Source organism: Thamnophis sirtalis, unplaced genomic scaffold (assembly GCF_051295495.1).
Source record: "Thamnophis sirtalis isolate CommonGarterSnake01/CBP01778 unplaced genomic scaffold, rThaSir2_p1.2 scaffold_3, whole genome shotgun sequence".
Lineage (NCBI taxonomy): Eukaryota > Metazoa > Chordata > Lepidosauria > Squamata > Natricidae > Thamnophis > Thamnophis sirtalis.
Genome location: NW_028261383.1, coordinates 138,211,544 through 138,229,801, shown reverse-complemented (window position 1 = coordinate 138,229,801; position 18,258 = coordinate 138,211,544). Strand labels below are relative to the sequence as shown.

At 38.0% G+C, this 18,258-nt stretch overlaps 1 protein-coding gene across 2 annotated transcripts in view; it reads left to right on the top strand.

The window, feature by feature from the left end:
- The window catches only part of MAP2K6 (mitogen-activated protein kinase kinase 6), a 116,631-nt gene extending 106,275 nt beyond the window's left edge, over positions 1–10,356 (top strand). For both annotated transcript variants that reach the window (XM_087710200.1, XM_087710199.1), the window contains exons 11-12: positions 4,057–4,102; positions 5,870–10,356. In XM_087710200.1, coding sequence (XP_087566326.1) covers positions 4,057–4,102; positions 5,870–5,947 — 124 coding nt within the window. In that variant the 3' untranslated portion in view covers positions 5,948–10,356. The remainder of the gene's footprint in view (positions 1–4,056; positions 4,103–5,869) is intronic.
- Positions 10,357–18,258: the final 7,902 nt, after the last annotated feature.

Below are 18,258 nucleotides of genomic sequence, written 5' to 3'. Positions count from 1 at the left end.
TCCTCGATTTACGACAGTTCATTTAGTGACCATTCGAAGTTAAAACGGCACTGAAAAAAGTGACTTGTGACTGTTTTTCACACGTCCATTACAGCTTCTCTGTGGTCATGTGATCAAAATTTAGATGCTAAATCAACCAATTCATGTTTGTGATGCTTGTAGTATCCTGGGGTCACATCATCATCTTTTATGACCTGACAAGCAAAGTCAATGGGAAAGGCAGATTTACTTAACAACCACATTACTAACTTAACAACTGCAGTGATTCACTTAACAATTGTAGCAATAAAGGTCGTAAAATGGGCAAAATTTACTAAACGAATGTCTCGCTTAGCAACATAAATTTTGAGCTTAATTGTGGTCGTAAGTCAAGAACTACTTGTATAACCTTTTCTTAAAATTAGGTCAATGTAATAAACTACCTTTCATGCCAGATCCTCAATCCAACTATGATATTATTGTCTAAGCGAATGGGTTAGTCCTTCCTAACTTGATTGAATATGTATCATAAAAACTAGAGATCTACTTTAACATTTTATTTCATGAGGAAACTTAAATAATTATAATCAGTTTTAAAATCAGAACAGGATAAAATTTGCAACAAAGAATATTACCAGGGAACGAAAGAAATAAAATTTGCTGTAGTTCAGTGTAATTTTGTTTTCTCTCCCTCCCCCTTAGTCTTGGCATTAAATTTATTTGAAAATTATGTTGACGATAAGTAATTAAGCATATGAATATCAGTATTCATAAAAATGGTACAAATACTGTTTTAAAGTTTTGGTTCTGTGTTTATAATGTATGGATATTGTGATGAATATTAGTAGATAGGTTGAGAGCTTCATTCAGGGAGATGAAAGATGGTAGCAAGAAATAATGTTGCCCTTCCCTGAATTTGGTGAAACTGACTGTTGTGAAGTGTAAGAGATTAACACATCAATTTTTTCATTAAAATCAATTGTAGTTTTTAAGAACACAGCAACATTTTTTGTTATTTCAATGGATAAGAAATTGTAAACTGCCAAGAACCAGTAATCACAGATTCTTTTTCTGAAAGGATTGAACAAGTAGTGATAATCTAGTCACAAGGGTTACTTTGATTTAAAAGCAGAGTGGTCAGTTGTTCGATCCAAATGAGTTTTACTTTTGTGCATATAACGGTACTCTCGAGCTCTGTATTAAGAAGCGGAACATAATAAAAAATTGTGAACTGAGAACCAAGGTTAATTACAGCAATCCATCCTGCTGCAGTTTATCTGAAATTGAAATTTTCTTAATTTATTCTAGGGTTTTGGTTTGCATAAAGTCAAATGTAGCTCTTATTCTCATTTTTAAAATTTGGGAGTAATGTCTCTATTGGAGTAAGTAGAATACCTTGGTTATCTTGCATCTTTTATCAGTAATGGTAAAGTAACTCATATCTATAGATGTTTTACCCAAAAATCTATTCTGTTCATTTTGTGTAAGATGTAAAGCAATCTGGTACCAGTTTCTCAGTTCCTGGCATTGTTTATATTGACTTGGCAGATACAGTATTAAACATACAGAAGATACCAAAATTGCTGATTTTCTTTCACCTTCACAAATATTAGCAGATATTAATAGCACTTGAATTGTTGTTTTTAACTAGGATTTGAATGTTAGTTCTTCAGATTCTTCAGGTCCCTATTAAGGACTTGGCTTCTTCTAAAAAGCCTCATAGGCACAGTTTGAGACGTTAATAAACTTGTTATTGCAGGACAGATTGAAACCATATATTGCAGTCACAAAAGTCAAAGCCTTAATATGTCTGTTATAGAGTTCAGATTCTAAACTCCAGGCTGTTGGCAGAATTAGCCTGTAATACTGCACTTTAACCACTGTGTCCCCAGGGCTCATTGGATATGTGACTATAGTAATGGCCTTGGGAGGTGGTCAAACTAAGTTAGCGTAACATTTCTTTCTAGCTTGGGAACTGCTGGTTCCTCCTCCTTCAGCTCATTTCATACAGAACTTCCCTTTAGTAAAACTGGTCATAGCTGTTATTGGCTGGGGATTGCGGGGGATGTAAGCTAATTAACTTTGTATAACTGAATCCCAGTGGTGGGATTCAGCCAGTTCACACCTATCCGGGAGAACCGGTTGTTAACTTTCTAAGCAGTTCGGAGAACCGGTTGTTTGAAGAAATCTTATTTTTTTTCCAGTTTACAGGGCTAATCCTGTAAGGAAGGCAGGAAGAAAACATTCTGGTGTTTCTAGCCTAACCTTTATTGCCCTACTAACAGAAACTGCCTCTCAGGTTAACCCTTACTACATTGTAACAGCTAAGGTGAAGTGCCCATCGACGTGAGTGACGTTGAGTTGGCCACGCCTACCCAGTCACATGACCACCAAGCCCCGCCTATCCAGCTGGTCTTTAGGGCAGAGAACTGGTTGTTAAATTATTTGAATCCCACCACTGGTCCTACACCATATAAATGTATGATTTATTAATTATGAAGAGTCTTGGTATGGAAGATATCCAGCAAGGTAAGGGTATCCATTTAAAGCCACAATGTATGACATAAAGTAGAAGGGTTTCCTTATTTTCTGAATTACATTTTTGGAGGTTAAAAAAAAATCCAACTCTAAAAATATTTAGCCAGTAAATTAAGAAAATGAGATTCTGGTTGCCATATTGAAAATTTTAAGCAAGCCAGAAATTTTTTCAGCATTAGTTGTCTACACAATGCTGTCTAGCAGCATTTTTTGGTTTTTTAAAAATGTTTGACATTTGTTTGTTAAAGCACCAAATAACTGGCATAATTTCTCTTTTACATTTAAAACTATTTTTGGTTAAACTTGAAAACTCATAAAACTACACAGTAAAACATTCACCAAGTACATAAAGCAGAAGCCAAGCTTTATTAGAAATTTCCACATTATATTATTTATAGCATAAAAACATAAGGATGATATTATCATGAAAGCAGCCATTTAAAAAAATGAATAGAAACCACTTTTTTAAATTTTTTGCCATGCTGTGGATTATATTGACCTCTATTGAAATGCCAGTTTTGTAAGCAGAATTGAATTCCTATTTTAAAATCAATTTAATTTTCAGAAGTTTCAAAGCAGTTGCCACTGTGAATTCAGAAGGAATTTTTAAAAAGTTTTCTTTTTTCCTTTCCCCTAGCCCAGTAAACAAAATTAAAGTCTATGAGTAGCTTGTATAATGTTACCTGGGAACTACATTCTAACTCATATTTTGTTTAAAAGGAACAAAAATGAGCAAAAAGTCTTCCTTTAAAACTTGTTATAAAATCAAATGAATATGGTAAATCACATTTAATTTGTATGGATATGATGTACCATCAGTGGATACTTTTAAACTTTACTTTAACCTCTTTTATATGAGATTATAAATTATATTAGTGTTATTCTGTCTTACTCTTGAATTTGTAAACTCAAAGGTACAGACCATTTTTGCTTGAAGAAGCTACATTTATTCCATTTAGTTGTACTTCAGCCAGACACAAATTAGATTTTACATGTGGAATTTAATTTCAGTCATAAAAAATCTGCCCTACTGCTGTGCTTGTGAGATGTGGTTACTGCATATATCCTGCTGATGCTTCAGAATTACGGTTAGAGGGGGTATGCATCAGAATGTATATTTGTTGTGCTATTGAATTTGTGCAGAATAGTATGATTGCTTTTTTAAAATGCTCATAGAACAGCATTCTATATCAGGAATCTCCAGTCTCTGGTCCACACCATGCCAGAAACAGGGCCATGCAAACAAGCGAAGCCCCATCCAGGGAGTGCAGGCAGCACACAAAACTACGCCCCTTCCACTCCACCAAAAAAACTCTTTCCACAGCAACAGCCCCTGGTGCACAAAATAGTGAAGTCTTTAAACCCCCTACTTTATTTGAAGATTTTGGGGGGAATTTATTTATATTGTTGATGACTTATTAGTTTGGTTAATCTCTCCATCCGGTTTTAGAGTCAAGCTTTCATTGGGTTAGATTGGCATTTGGCTGTTGCTTATATACTGAATGTAAAATAATATGTATCTTTCTTTTTCTTTCAAAGCTTGAAGAAAAATTCCACAGAGAGACCTACGTATCATGAGCTAATGGTGAGTTTATCTTGTTGAATTCAAGTGTAATATAGATTTCACTCATGCTTTTGAATAAAATGAGGAAGCAAGAAGAATAGTGCCATCCCAATATTTCTGTTCTCTGCCTTTAGCCTTTACATAGCCAAAAGAAATGCCAGTTATAGAGTTGGTGCCTGTAGGACCATGTCTTAGCTTGCACCTAGTTCTCCCTTGTTGTCTGCCCACCTACCGTATTTTTCAGAGTATAAGACGCACCTTTTTTCCTCTAAAAAGAGGCTGAAAATCTGGGTGCGTTTATACACCGAATACAGCATTTTTTGCCTCCTGAAGCCCCGCCCCTTCACCCAAATTGCTGTGCCTCTTCAAAACGTGGGTGTGTCTTATACTCTGGTGTGTCTTATACTCTGAAAAATACGGTATATCTAAATGCAGAACACCCAGGCACAATTTTGAAATCACTGAATGAGGAAGGAATGGAGGGGAGGGGAGGAAGGAAGGAAGGAAGGATTCCCCTTCAAAGGCTAGAGTTGCTTGATATGATGTTTTATGAATTAGCATCAGGGATGGATAGCAATAGCAATAGCAGTTAGACTTATATACCGCTTCATAGGGCTTTCAGCCCTCTCTAAGCAGTTTACAGAGTCAGCATATTGCCCCCACATCTGGGTCCTCATTTTACCCACCTTGGAAGGATGGAAGGCTGAGTCAACCCTGAGCCGGTGAGATTTGAACCGCCGAGCTGCAGAACTAGCAGTCAGCTGAAGTGGTTGCAGTACTGCACCCTAACCACTGCGCCACCTCGGCTCATTCATGGATGAATCAGTAGGTTTCTAATCCAAGTGATTTTTGCTTCTGCTTTTCTATAAATTGAAATACACAAACATACATATGCGCTCTCTCTCACTCACTCACTCACTCATATGGAAAGTATGAGCTCTGCTTTTTATTATTGCCACAATTTTCAATATGCATAGTGAGGTATCTAAATTTTTGGGAAAGGTAGCTTATCAAGACTTTCCAGTGACTTCATTATGGAGTAATATATCAGTATTCTTTTTAAAAAAGAGATATGAGGTTGTGTTTTTAAAAACAAACAAACAAACACAGACTTTCTCTATTTTGCCAGTGAACCTATTTGAGTTATTGCTGTATTAACACCCGTGTTTCATTGGAAAACACAAAAAATATCTACAAGGGCAGCAATAACAGTGGTCAGCAGCCTATAATGAAATGAAACATAGGAGGCCAAGTGAACAATACTGCCTGAACCAGCAGAAGTCAGGAAATGTACTTTTGATGCGGAGTAGGAAACAGTCGATGGAGGTTGAAATCTCAGTAGGCTAAGGGCAGTAGAAAAGCAATTGTGAGTTTGTTCCCTCAAGAAACAATATCCCATACTTGCATTGTGACAACCAATGCCGACTAAGCACTCAGTCACTATGCTGAAAAGTTTTTTAAAAAGTCTGTGGGAAGCCTGCAAACTGATCATGAGGGGAATAAGGTCCTATTATAGCACACCAGTTTGGTGTGATGCTTACAGCTCCAGTCTAGAAAGTGAAAGACTGAGTTCAAATCCTGCCTTAGCCATGAAAGCCAGCTGGGTGACTTTGGGCCAGTCACTTTCTCTCAGCCCAACATAGGAGGAGGAAAGTGTGTTGTATGTTCTCTGCTTTGAGTTATTTGTAAAAATAATAAAGGCAAGAAACAAACAAACAAATTAAAAATATGGGTTTTTTATTGGGACTTTTTGTCACCTTCCACTCATTGTTTTCTTTTCTTTTTTAGCAACACCCCTTCTTTACCTTTCATGAATCCAAAGAAACAGATGTGGCTTCTTTTGTCAAACTCATCCTGGAAAACTGAAAAAAAGGACTTGTACATTATTTTATTCTTTGATGGACTGGTGGGATTAAGGAGGAAGGGGTCATGGTAGGACAGCCTTCATTACAGGAAAGCCAGAGGAGAATTTAACTGGTGGCCATTTTCCTTTTATTTTTTTTTGTAAAATCCTAATCTCCTTCCCTTGAAGGCTTTTTTAAAGGGTTCTTTGGTATTCATAGTGATATAGAATGAACTGATTAGTGAAATGAATTTTAATAAGATTGTCAACCATAAACAAAACACAAAACAACGAGTGATTTAAATGATGATATTTTAGGGCTCTCTAACCAACCTCTCAACTAGCCATACTTAATTTTCTGTCAAATCAGATTTCTTTTGTTTATGGTAATAGGTGCTACGGTAGTAATGAAGTTCGATATAGAGTTATATTTTGTCCTTACTATTATTTTAATATTTATGTTAAGCGCTTGATTTTTAATAGAATTCTTGTTTTTGTTTTTATGTGAGACAATGGACAATAATGACAGCTAAAACACTGAAGTTACAGAAAAGAGTATTTATAGTGCTTTGTAGGAAAAGGAAGAGGCGAAGGCATGGCCCATTTATGACATGGATGACTAATTTACATTGAAATAAGAGTTTGGTTTGTATGTTACTCCAGCAATGTATGAGGAAGTCTACATCATTCCTTAGGATATGTCTGAAGATTGTTTTGGCAAGAACATCAGCAGGATGCAAAAAGAAAAAAGAAAGAAAATGATTTGTTGGATGAGATTATTATTCCAGTGGTTTGGTTTAAAACTGCAGTTTCTATAAACAATTATATCTTTAAGATTAAGATTCTATCTCAGTATCAGGCTCTGTGGGATTAACAGTGGCAGTGATGTATTTAAAAGCTAGTGGAAAATCAAAAGCACCTTTAGACATTTGATTGTTGCTTAAATAATGACGTTTCTCTAACTCACGGGTGTTAAACTCGATAGTGTCACGTGACGTATCGCAACATATCACAGTGTTTTTTGCCTTTACAGAACCAGAGTGGCCCTGATGCATCAAGTCCGCAGGCTGCCAGTTTGACACCCCTGCTCCAAATCATGGCCAATCAAGGAAGAACTCTGTCCCTATTGGCTTAGGAGAGAGTTTTGTGCCTTTGAATGAAAAAAAAAGGCTTCACAAAGGAAAGTGGGACTGAGGAGGCATAGAGATATGGGTTTCACAAAGGGGGGTGGTAATCAAGAAATGAGAAAAGTTTTACTAGTTTTGCATTCTTCTGAGAACACTGAGCTTGCTCTGGACTCTCAGGTGTCCTATAGTGGTCTTCTTTTTCACCTACATGAATCTATTCTCCGCAGCCAGCTCACCATGACCAATCTGCCACGGCCAACTCATCATGGACAACTCGCTGCAGGACAACTTGCCACAGAACAGCTTGCTTCGGGACAAGAGTTACACTAATATCAAAGAAATGGTGGAATAGAATCATTAAAGAAAAGATGCAAAAGGAAGGACAGGATGAAATGTGAATGGCAAAAATTAAAATAATGTTTATTTATTTTAAATAATTAAATAGAATTTTTAAATTGTCCCGCAACAAATTGTCTTGCAGCGAGTTGGCCTTGGCCAGTTTGTCCGCTGCAGGTTGGCCGCAATGAGTTTACTGCAGCAAGTTGGCTGAAGAGATTCTCATCTCTGGCACACATTAGACTAGGCTCTATCTGAAAACAAAAGATAGAACAGGATAGAATTACTTAATAAGCATTATTCCCCTCATCTAACATGAGCAACAGAAAACACACACACACACACACACACACACACACACACACACACACACACACACACACACACTGGTAGGGCTAAAACTACTTGATTTTTCATTCAGAAGTGGTTGTCATAGATTTTGTTTTAACTTATGGAAATGGCAATTTGTGTGTCTCTCTTACTTCACAATACACTTTTTTATTGGGGTTGTTTCAGAAATAAGACCAGATCTTATCTGATGAAAATAACTGCAGTTCTCCCTTGATTTCCAAGGCAACTTTTTGCTCAAGAAGCATTTATGTTTCCTTCTGGCAATATTAATTAATTCTTCCCAGTGGTTCAAACACTCCAAATGGAGGTTGTAGAATGTAGAAATGCATCCAGGGTCTTCAAGATGTGCTTGCCAATATGTAGTCAACACCCTACACATCTGGAGCAGTGGTGGGATTCCAAACCTTTTCCTACCAGTTCTATGAAACAGCGCTTTGCGTGCGCATGCAGCACTTAAAGACCGCCCTTGTTGTCAGTGCTGGTGGGCTGAGCTGTTTTTTAGCTCAGCTGAGGCGTGGCAATCCACTCTGCCACACGAATCAGCTGAGCTAAAAAACAAGGGAATATAGGACAGGAAACAGCGGGGGCGGCACCAATCAGAAGTATTTGCCGGTTCTGCTAACTACTCCAAATTTCCACTACTGGTTCACCTGCACTGGTCCACACTGGCTGAATACCACCTCTGATCGGGAGAGCATAAAATTGGGGAAGACCAGTATTAGTATTGATAAGGTGGCTTTTTGTCAAAGACATTTTTGATCCTGCTTTCCAGCAGTCCATATTTTACAGTATAGCTGGTCTTTTTTGCAGAAGTCCACAGGAAGTGATTTAGAAGATGTTTAATTGCAGATAAAACACTAAAATTCTTCCCTTTCATTGCATTTGTTCAAAAGCAAAGAATGGTTTGTAACTATTTTATATGTCTGGTTACCTTCTCTGCCCCCTCTAGCTGATTCTTAGCTGCTGTGATTGATTGTCTTCAGCTGCATCTAAAGCTCAGCCAGTTAGGTTTTAGAACTAGTTCCAGCATCTAGTCTCACTTTGGAAAAACATGTCATTTAAAACCCACTTTTGGATTTTCCTATAAACAGATCTGACGCTTGTTGTAGAGATTGGTTTGTTGCCTTTTTTTCCCTTCTTGGAATAGTGAAGCTCTGTTGGATATTACATCCTCTTGACCTCAGAACACCTTTATCGGAGTGCTGTGGTAACAGACGGGCTGGATTCAGGAGATCAAATTGGGCTTAATAGACAATATTAATATTCCCATTGGTTTCCAATTGCTGGAGCATGCCAGTGATGTCTGCAGTTAAGTCTGACTGGAAAGAATAACACTACATGCCTCGTGCTTTGTTTTAGGAATTAGAATGTGGTGTTTGTGAGCTCTTTTGTCAGGTTTGTCCAAATATAATTCATCTCTTGGCAGGTACACGAACCCTACCACAGTTATAGAATAAAACGTGCCTAACATCTGTATTTTCTATTCCAGATTTAAAGCTTTGCTTGTCTTTGTTATTTAAAAGTTCTCATATCATGTTAGTGAGCATAATTCCCCTAAAATGTTCACAGCCCTTGAAATGCAGTCCGAATTTACGTCCATTTTCTAAAGGAAGATAGGTAAAAATGGAAAATAAATAACTGATCGGATTGTCTCCTGAAAACAGGCTTAAAAGAAGACATCGTCCATTTACATGTATTTATGTGTATTCTCTCTGTCTCTCACTCTCTCTCATTCTCTCACAGAGACTTGCACATGTACCCCAGAGTGTTCTGAAATACACCATCCTGCTTGAAGTTGTTACAGAGCCTTCATTTTTATAGGCTGTCATAAATAAATAAACTGACACAGATAACCATTATGTGTTTTATACAGAAAAATGAACCCTTCATCTGATGTTTTCCAATATTTGAAAATGTTTCTGGGTTCAGCAAGGCTCTACTAGTAAATTTCTTCTATTCTAGTAAATGTTAACAGAGCAGGAATCATGGCTGCTGTGACTGATCTTTTAATTTCAGCTTTCTCAGCTGTCTTAGGTTTGTTTAAGTTACTTCAGAATAATTATTTTTAATGGTATGTGGATTTGGGGCACGGCTATATGCAAACTGGTGATCTCCTGGGTTGTTGGTTTCCCCCCTGATCTGTAAAACAGTGCTGAAAAAAATTGCCATAATGGCATACATTCTAGAAACGAATATAGATGACTGTTGAAACCATTTCTAAGCAAGAAGTAGCTGGCAGAGACTGATGCCTGAAGCAAAATCCTATTAACAACACCAGAACATTTTGCCATGCATGATAGCAAGCTAATAAACACTGCACTGAAGTTGTGTCTCCACCTTTGGATTGTGTATCCTAAAAGCTTATGAAGCAGGAATGCCCATTTTCAGAATTGCTTGGAGCAGTGAAGGAAAAGGGGTGGCTTTGAGGCACGCACAGACGCGCAAGCGCTCATATACACACTGTGTTGCCCTCTTATTTGAACTGAAAGGTCATTGTTGAATTCTTCTCTACAGGGTATTGCTTTTGTCATCTCATGCCACACTCTACTTGATGATTTTCTACTTTCAGATGTAGACCATGATAACTCATTCCTCCATTAAAAACAAAAGAATCTTAAGGTTTCTTTTTCCAGCCTCTTAATTACTTTGGGGTTCCTTTTATTCTGAATGCTCTGAATTCTTCCACTGAGGTTCCTCATCACACACAACTTGTTCGGGAAAGCAACCAATCAATTAAAGACAGCCTGGTGTGCATTTATTTAGGGAATGAAGGAAATATTTTCATGGATTCTGATTTTCATACAGTCTCCAGACCAACCTCAGAAAAGGCCTTAGAAATTATGTTTGTGTGATTCTGCCCCCCCCCTTTATAATGTGGAAAGTGTTTTGTTTTCTTTTGTTTTAAAGGAACATTTCAGCTAAAAAAATCTATCTTTCCACTGAAGGAAATAATGCAGGGATGAGTTGCCGCATTTTATGTTTTAAATGTTGACTAATATTTATTGGTCAATGTTTTTTTTTCAAAATAGGAAAATTAAATGCCCTTTCTTATGTCACAAAACTATTTTTCTATGTCATAAAACACAGCCTAATTAACTCCAGACCCTGGAGTTAATAGTCTAAAATAAAATAAGAGATAGTATAAATCCATTGAACTATGAAGCTTCATATAATTATGAGTAACTTAATCCATGATTGCATGGGACTAAAATGGATTTTTAAAATTCCATTTATGGTAATTTCTTCCTGAAATTAAAATTTTTATTCTTGAATAATGTAATATTTTCTGAACCATAACATTTGCTGTTTGGCGATGTACAAATATACCTAGTCATCATTAAGTGTGTGTAAGTTCTGGCCCACGTATTCTGCACCTCACTTTGAGTCAGTTGATGATGATGATGTTCAACCATAACGTTAAGGCCTTTTAATGTTAGTTACAGACAACAGCAAATTTTAGCTAGTGTGCTATTCACTCTGTGGGATTTGGAGCCTGTAAATTTGCCATCGCTGCATTTTCCCAAAAAGTGGTTTCATAATGGACTTGACAGATTAGCTGAAATAGTGTATCTGATATAATTGACTGATCTACTGGTTGCTCTTATTTTTCTTTCCTAATTGTGCGTGAATTGAAAATACACCCTACGTAAATTTGTACAATTGATATTCAGAGCGTCTAAACTCTGATCCACACCACGGCATCTGGTGTGTGAGATACTCCAAATTGAACAGGGAATGGAAAGTTTTATACAGAACTCCCAAGTATAGTTTTTAGTTACCCCTATGCAGTATGTAATGGAGTGAAAGCCCACAATCTGTTTCTTGTGGCTTTCTGCTGTATGTAATAAGGTATTCCTGAGTTACAAGCCCACAGCATTGTGAAAAGAAAAAGGCAATCTCCTCTCATTAGCATAGCATTAGCAGATAGTGGCATCATCATATATGTTATGCATATGATATATTACATGATATCAGTATTCCAGTGTTTGAGGGGCTGCCACAAAGAGGAGGAGGTCAAATTATTTTCCAAAGTGCCAGAAGACAGGACAAGAAACAATGAATGGAAACTAATCAAGAAGAGAAGCAACCTGGAATTAAGGAGAAACTTCCTAACAGTGAGAACAATAACCAGTGGAACAGCTTGGCTTTAGACATTGTGGGTGCTTCATCACTGGGGTTTTTTTAAGAAGAGACTGGTCGGAAATGTATAGAGCAGGGGTGTCAAACTTGATTTCACTGAGAGCCGAATCGGGGTTGTGTTTGACTTTGGGGATCAGGTGGGCGTGGCCAGCTCAACATCACTTGTGTGCAGCCCCTCCCGAGCTCCATTTTCGGTGGCAGAGGCACTGTGGGCCGGTCCTTTGCTATTTCCAGGGCAGCCCCATGGGTCAGATCTAAGCACCCTGAGGGCCGAATCTGACCCACGGGCCTTGAGTTTGACACCCCTGCTATAGAGTCTCCTGTTTGAGTAGGGTTGGACTAGAAGACCTCCAAGGTCCTTTCAGCTCTGTTCTGATTGATTGATACAATAATTTTTCCATAAACAATCGGCTTTGTTTTAAGGATGTGTGAGAAGGGCAACAAAACCATCATCACCATCCTTGAATATAGGTGGGATTTTTTTTTGCTAATAAATATACAGTGGCAATATTAGTTACAGAAAGACAGGATTTGATGTATCCTGGTTTAATCATAAAGTAATAGTTGACTGACAATTCCTTGTTCCCGATTCTCCCACACTAGAAGAGCAGGCATTGGTGGATTTCTGACATGATAGATAGACAATGACACAGCCAATATTGGGAGAAGGAATTTACCAAGAACCATCTATCTGCCCACCATTTGTTAATTAGAAAATTTGAAATCTGAAAACTCAACTTTTTTAGGAATTGCTTCTTGAGGAATGTATCAATTTTGTCTTTTATTGCATGGGAGGAAAGTTCTTTCCCATCTAGAAAAATGGCTGAATGCAATACTTCTGGGTTAATATCATTAATACTTCAATAACAATATCTGTTAAATTGAGCATGATAATTCATCTAAACCAAGTGATTTGTTATAGGGGTTAAGGCACCAGTAGGAACTTTGAGTTCAAGTCTCATCCTAGGTACAAAGCTAGTTGGATGGATAGACAGTCACTATTTCTCAGTCACAAATAAGCCAATGGCAAAGCACTTCTGAAAAACCTTTGCAAAAAGACCGCAGAGGACTAGTCCAGGCCATCTCCACGTGTCAACCCTTTACTTGAAGACACACACATATACAAAGACAATTTACATGGTGGTAAAGTGCTCTTCTCAAAGCTGTCATAACTTCTAATATTTATTAAGCAACCGGTTGTAAGTCAAGGACTATATTTGTTTCTCAACCTCAACTACTTTTAAGATGTGTGGTTTTCGACTCCCTGAATTCTTCAGCTAGCAAACTCCTTGGGGAATTCTGAATTAAGTCCACACATCTTGGTGAGGTTGAGAAATACTGCTATGTTCAGTTCTGTGGGGAATACCTGATTTGATTCCCAGGGATTGAGAGAAGAGAGAAAATCAACAATTTTATCACCCATTCTTTATACACACACAGGTATATGTTTATTAGATTTTAGTCTCAATAAAAGTTTTCATATTACACAGTTTTCACCTCCCCCTCCTCTTCATTATCTAATTTTTGGAGGCAGGTAAATCCGATTCAGTCAGTTTTAATTTTGCTTCCCCATTCTTTGAGTAAGACAACCATTGAATCAGTATGCAGCTTGAAACAGCAAATAAAGGCTTAGCATAGTTTGTGGATAGACAATAAAATTTTATTAGCCTTTTTGACTAGACTTCTATACTACTTTAAAGACCAACTCCAGCTGATAAATGTTAGTCAATGGTGGAAACACACAAATTAGTGTAATTCATCACCATATTATTTCCTACAGTGGAAAGACGGGTTTTCTGGTTAATGAAATGTTCCTTTAAAAAGAAAAGATTCCACATTATAATGAAAATATTGTGCAAATTTCGGAATACGTTTACAGAGACTCATGAACTTCCACGAATCACAGTTCACCCAATTTGCATTTCTTCACTGCATAATTGCAATGACTGTAGTAGAGCTGTAAATGGAGAAAGATCATGGGATGATGGCCCACATCCAGCAGTTTAAAACCCAATAGAAATGTAAGAAGTCAAAAAGGTACATAGTAAAATAGAAAAGTTGAGCCAAGCAAATGTTACATACAGCTTGTCAGGGTTCCAAGTAACATCCCCAGCTAAAGAAGATGTTGAAGCTTGAGTTTCCTCAAATTTTATTAGAGATGTCACTTTGGCACCTGGGAAAAAACCTGAATCTGAAAGTCTCCAGGTTTTCCCCACCCAAAAGAAAGTTTAAATCCCTGCCCAGCACCATCTTTTACATTTGGGCCTTCAGGTACTGCCATGACTGTTCTGACTGATCTGGAGCTATAAGGGCACCCACAGACTATGAGGAAATGTTAAACAAGCCTGAAAGAAGATTGGGCATGTCCAAAATGCAAAAGAACCTCCCATAGATAAGTCCTCAACTTAGAACAGTTCATTTAGTGACCATTCAAAGTTGCAACGACACTTAAAAAGTGACTTATGGCCATCTTACACACTTTTTCAACCATTGTAGCATTCCCCATGATCACATGATTAAAATTCAGATGCTTGGCAACTGATTCATATTTATGACCCTTGCAGTGACCCGGGCAGTGGTGGGTTTCAACGTTTTTTACTACCGGTTCTGTTGGGCGTGGCTCATTCTGTGCGCATGGCTTGGCAGTCATGTGACTGGGTGGGCATTGTTTGGTGGTTATGTGACTGGGTGGCCATGGCCAATTTAGCCGTCCATTTTGCCAATTTAGCAGTCCATTAAGCAATACACAGCAGCCTCCTTTTCTCTAGGTTTTTTTGCTCTAGGTTTTTTTTTTTTTAGGTTGGCAATGCCTGGGGATTTCTGGGAATTTCTCCTCTGTGTTAGAGGCCCTAAAATAACCAAGATGATATAAGGTCTGCTGCAGCAGGGGGTTTCACTAGATGACCTCTGAGATCCCTTCCAGCCCAGGATTGCTGTGCTGTTTCAAAGCATCCTCTGAAGCTGCGTCTAGTGCCAGGTTTGTGGTCCTCCCTCCTCCTCCTTTTTCTCTCCATCCATCCATCCATATCACATTCACTTTCCCTTCCCTTTTCTCCCTTCCCTCCCTCCCTTCCACTATTGATTAGCTTAGCCTGAGCAATGATAGCTACCCGCGCTTTCAGTAAGCTCTCAACTCCATGCCAGAGGTCTGCAAACTTGGCAACTTGTAGACTTCAACTCCCAGAATTCTCAGGCCATCAGAGCTGAATTCTGGGAGTTGAAGTCCACAAGTCTTAAATTTGCCAAGTTTGCAGACCTCTGCTCCATGCACTTGGGAATTCTTTCTTTCTCTCTCTTACCTGTAGACAGGAGGAGGAGGAGGCAGCTCAGTTGGGGCGCAGGGTAAGCACCACGTGGCAGCTTAGGCAGAGAAGCTACCCGAAAGATGAGGAGTGACTGGATGGGGCGGGTGGGCAGGGCATTTGCACTTAAAACAGTCTGCGCATGCGCACAACAGTAAAAAAGATGGAAAATTACATTTTCCCATGAAGATTGTTGTGCGCATGTGCAGAACAGAAAACCAAGATAGTGTTGCCACCGAGGATACTACCTGTAAGGTCACGTGTCTGCTGAAGTTACTATCTATTTGTGCAAACTGGACTGAATAGATAGGAACCCATCTCTGGACCTGGTGTCATGTGATGGGCTTTTGTGACCTTATAAGCAAAGTCAATGGGAAAGCCAGACTTTGCTAACAACCATGTTACTAACTTAACAAATGCAATGATTCACCTAACAACCATGGCAAGAAAAATTGTAAATGGCACAAACTTTCCTAATGAATGTTTCACTTAGCAACAAAAATTTTGGACTCAATTGTGGTCGTAACTTCTATTGCTAGCTGCAGATTCAATGTCTAGGGTTTAACATTACAGATTAGATTTTTTGTTTGCCATTCAGCATTGTCGACTGATTGTTTAAGAAGCATTCCAACCTGATCATTGTCTGGAGATAGCGTAAGACAGTGATGGCTAACAAATCTCATTGTACATATGTTGTGCACTGACAATAAAGAATTATTATTGTTGTTATTGTTATTGTTATTTACTTTATTCATTAAACATGAAACTCAGCCAACTGAACATTCAAAAATGCATCACAAATACCAGTGATTGGTGCTAATGGTTGATACAGTTTGCTGCCAGCGTCCTAGGTATCAACCAAGTACCTTCTTAAAATATAAGATGTTCCGAGTAGTGCAGTTTTTTGCAGTTCTGCTGGTGTTATTGCAGGAAAAATAACACCAAGATGTTGATGTATCTTGTAAAATTCTTGGACGTGGTGCCAAATGCCCCGATGACAATGGGTATCACTGTTAACATGCTTCATCCATAGCCGTGTAGTTTCGATGGCCAGGTCGCGATATTTCATTATTTTTTCTAGCTCTTTTTCTTCAACTCTGGCATCTCCAGGAACAGCAATATCAATAAACTGTACACTTCGGCCCTCTACAACTGTGATATCTGGCGTGTTGTGCTCCAAATTACCATCTGTTTGTATTCGAAAGTCCCACAATATCTTCACCTTTTCATTTTAAATAACTTTTTCCACTTTATGTTTATATTATTATTATTATACAATTGTATCACAGCGGCCAGTTGTTTCACCGGATTTGGCCTTGGTTACTAGTTGGGCCCCACCCAGGGGCCTAGGACGTCGTAACGTATTTTCGTAATATGCGTGCAGATCCAAGCAGTGCAGCTTTTTGCATTTGACTGACGGTGATTTTGTCAATTTTTAACTGTTTTAAATGTAATTCCAGTGCTTTTGGAATAGCACCCAGTGTGCCAATTACTACTGGAATTACCACCGCTGGTTTGTGCCATAATCGTTGAATTTCAATTTTTAAGTCCTGGTATTTTGCGATTATTTCATATTCCTTCTCGGCGACCCTGCTATCACCTGGTATTGCGATGTCTACGATTGTGACCTTATTTTTCTCAACCAGTGTGATGTCTGGTGTATTATGAGCCAGTATTTTGTCTGTTTGTATATGAAAATCCCACAAGATCTTGACCATCTGATTTTCGGTGACTTTTTCAGACTGATATTCCCACCAGTTTGTTGCTGTTTTAATATTATAATTTTTGCACAAATTCCAATGGATCATTTGTGCTACTGAATTGTGCCGCAATTAATAATAATAATAATAATAATAATAATAATAATAATAATAATAATAATTGGATATGGTGAAAAAAACAAATAAGAATTCCATACCGCATCGGTCGTCGCGCGGGTTAACAAGGGCCGCGGCGGATGTTGGGGTCCCTGGACATCCGTCGACAAGTGGGCTACAAGTGGACCAGCCAACAAAACGACAAAAATATAGTGCAGATGAAAACCGTGCCATAATGGCCTGTTACTACAACTCAGAACCAGAAAAAAGAGGCTATTTAAAGCGAATGTATGAATTATGGAAACAGCAATATCCAGATTCAAATGTTAGTGAACAACGACTAGCAGATCAAAGGCGATTTATTATACGGAATAAAGTGTTTAGTGAAGTTGAACATGAGGAAATTCAGGCAAATTGCAAAACCCAAAAAACAATATCACAAGCGGAAATAACTGATATTCAAGACACAACTAAAGACATTATAATAGAACTCCCAGAAGAAGCTCTTGGGGAGGAAATAACATCACCACCACTAGAACCAGTTATCACTGAACCAACTGATGAACTAACTCAAAAACAAAAAGAATTGAAGGATAAGATCATGGAGCATTTTCTGCTTAATGAGGAAAGGCAACGTTTACCATCACTAAAAACTGTGCCGAAGAAAATTTTGGCCCCTATCATGAAAATGGTTAATGCAGTGTTTTCAACAATTGAACCAGGATCCATCTTGGAAACAAACCAGTTAATGTACAGCGCAGCTGTAATAGTCACTAATGAACTAGGCATTAAAATTAAAGTACCTAGTCACACAACAGAAAAAGCATCAAAGCCAAAGTGGAAAATCCGTTTAGAACAAAAAATAAAAAAATTAAGGGCAGATGCTAGTAACTTAAAGAACATGCATGAGCAACGGCTTAAAAACAACAAAATCATAGATCGGCTAATCAGGAGATATAGATTGGATACAAGAAACATCAATGAAGCTGTAGAGATTGTAAAACAGCAGATAACAGCAACAGCTAGAAAAATTGAAAGATATGAGGCACAAATCATCCAATATAAACAAAATCAGCAATTTCGATCAGACCAACGGCGTTTTTATCAAAGTCTTAATGTGAATGGTGACACCAAAAGTGAAAAACCAGAAAAACAGGCCACAGTTGAATTCTGGAAAGAATTGTGGGAAAATGCAAAGGACTACAACAAGGAAGCAAAGTGGATACATGACTTTGAGAAAAGCATTGGCAACAAACAAATG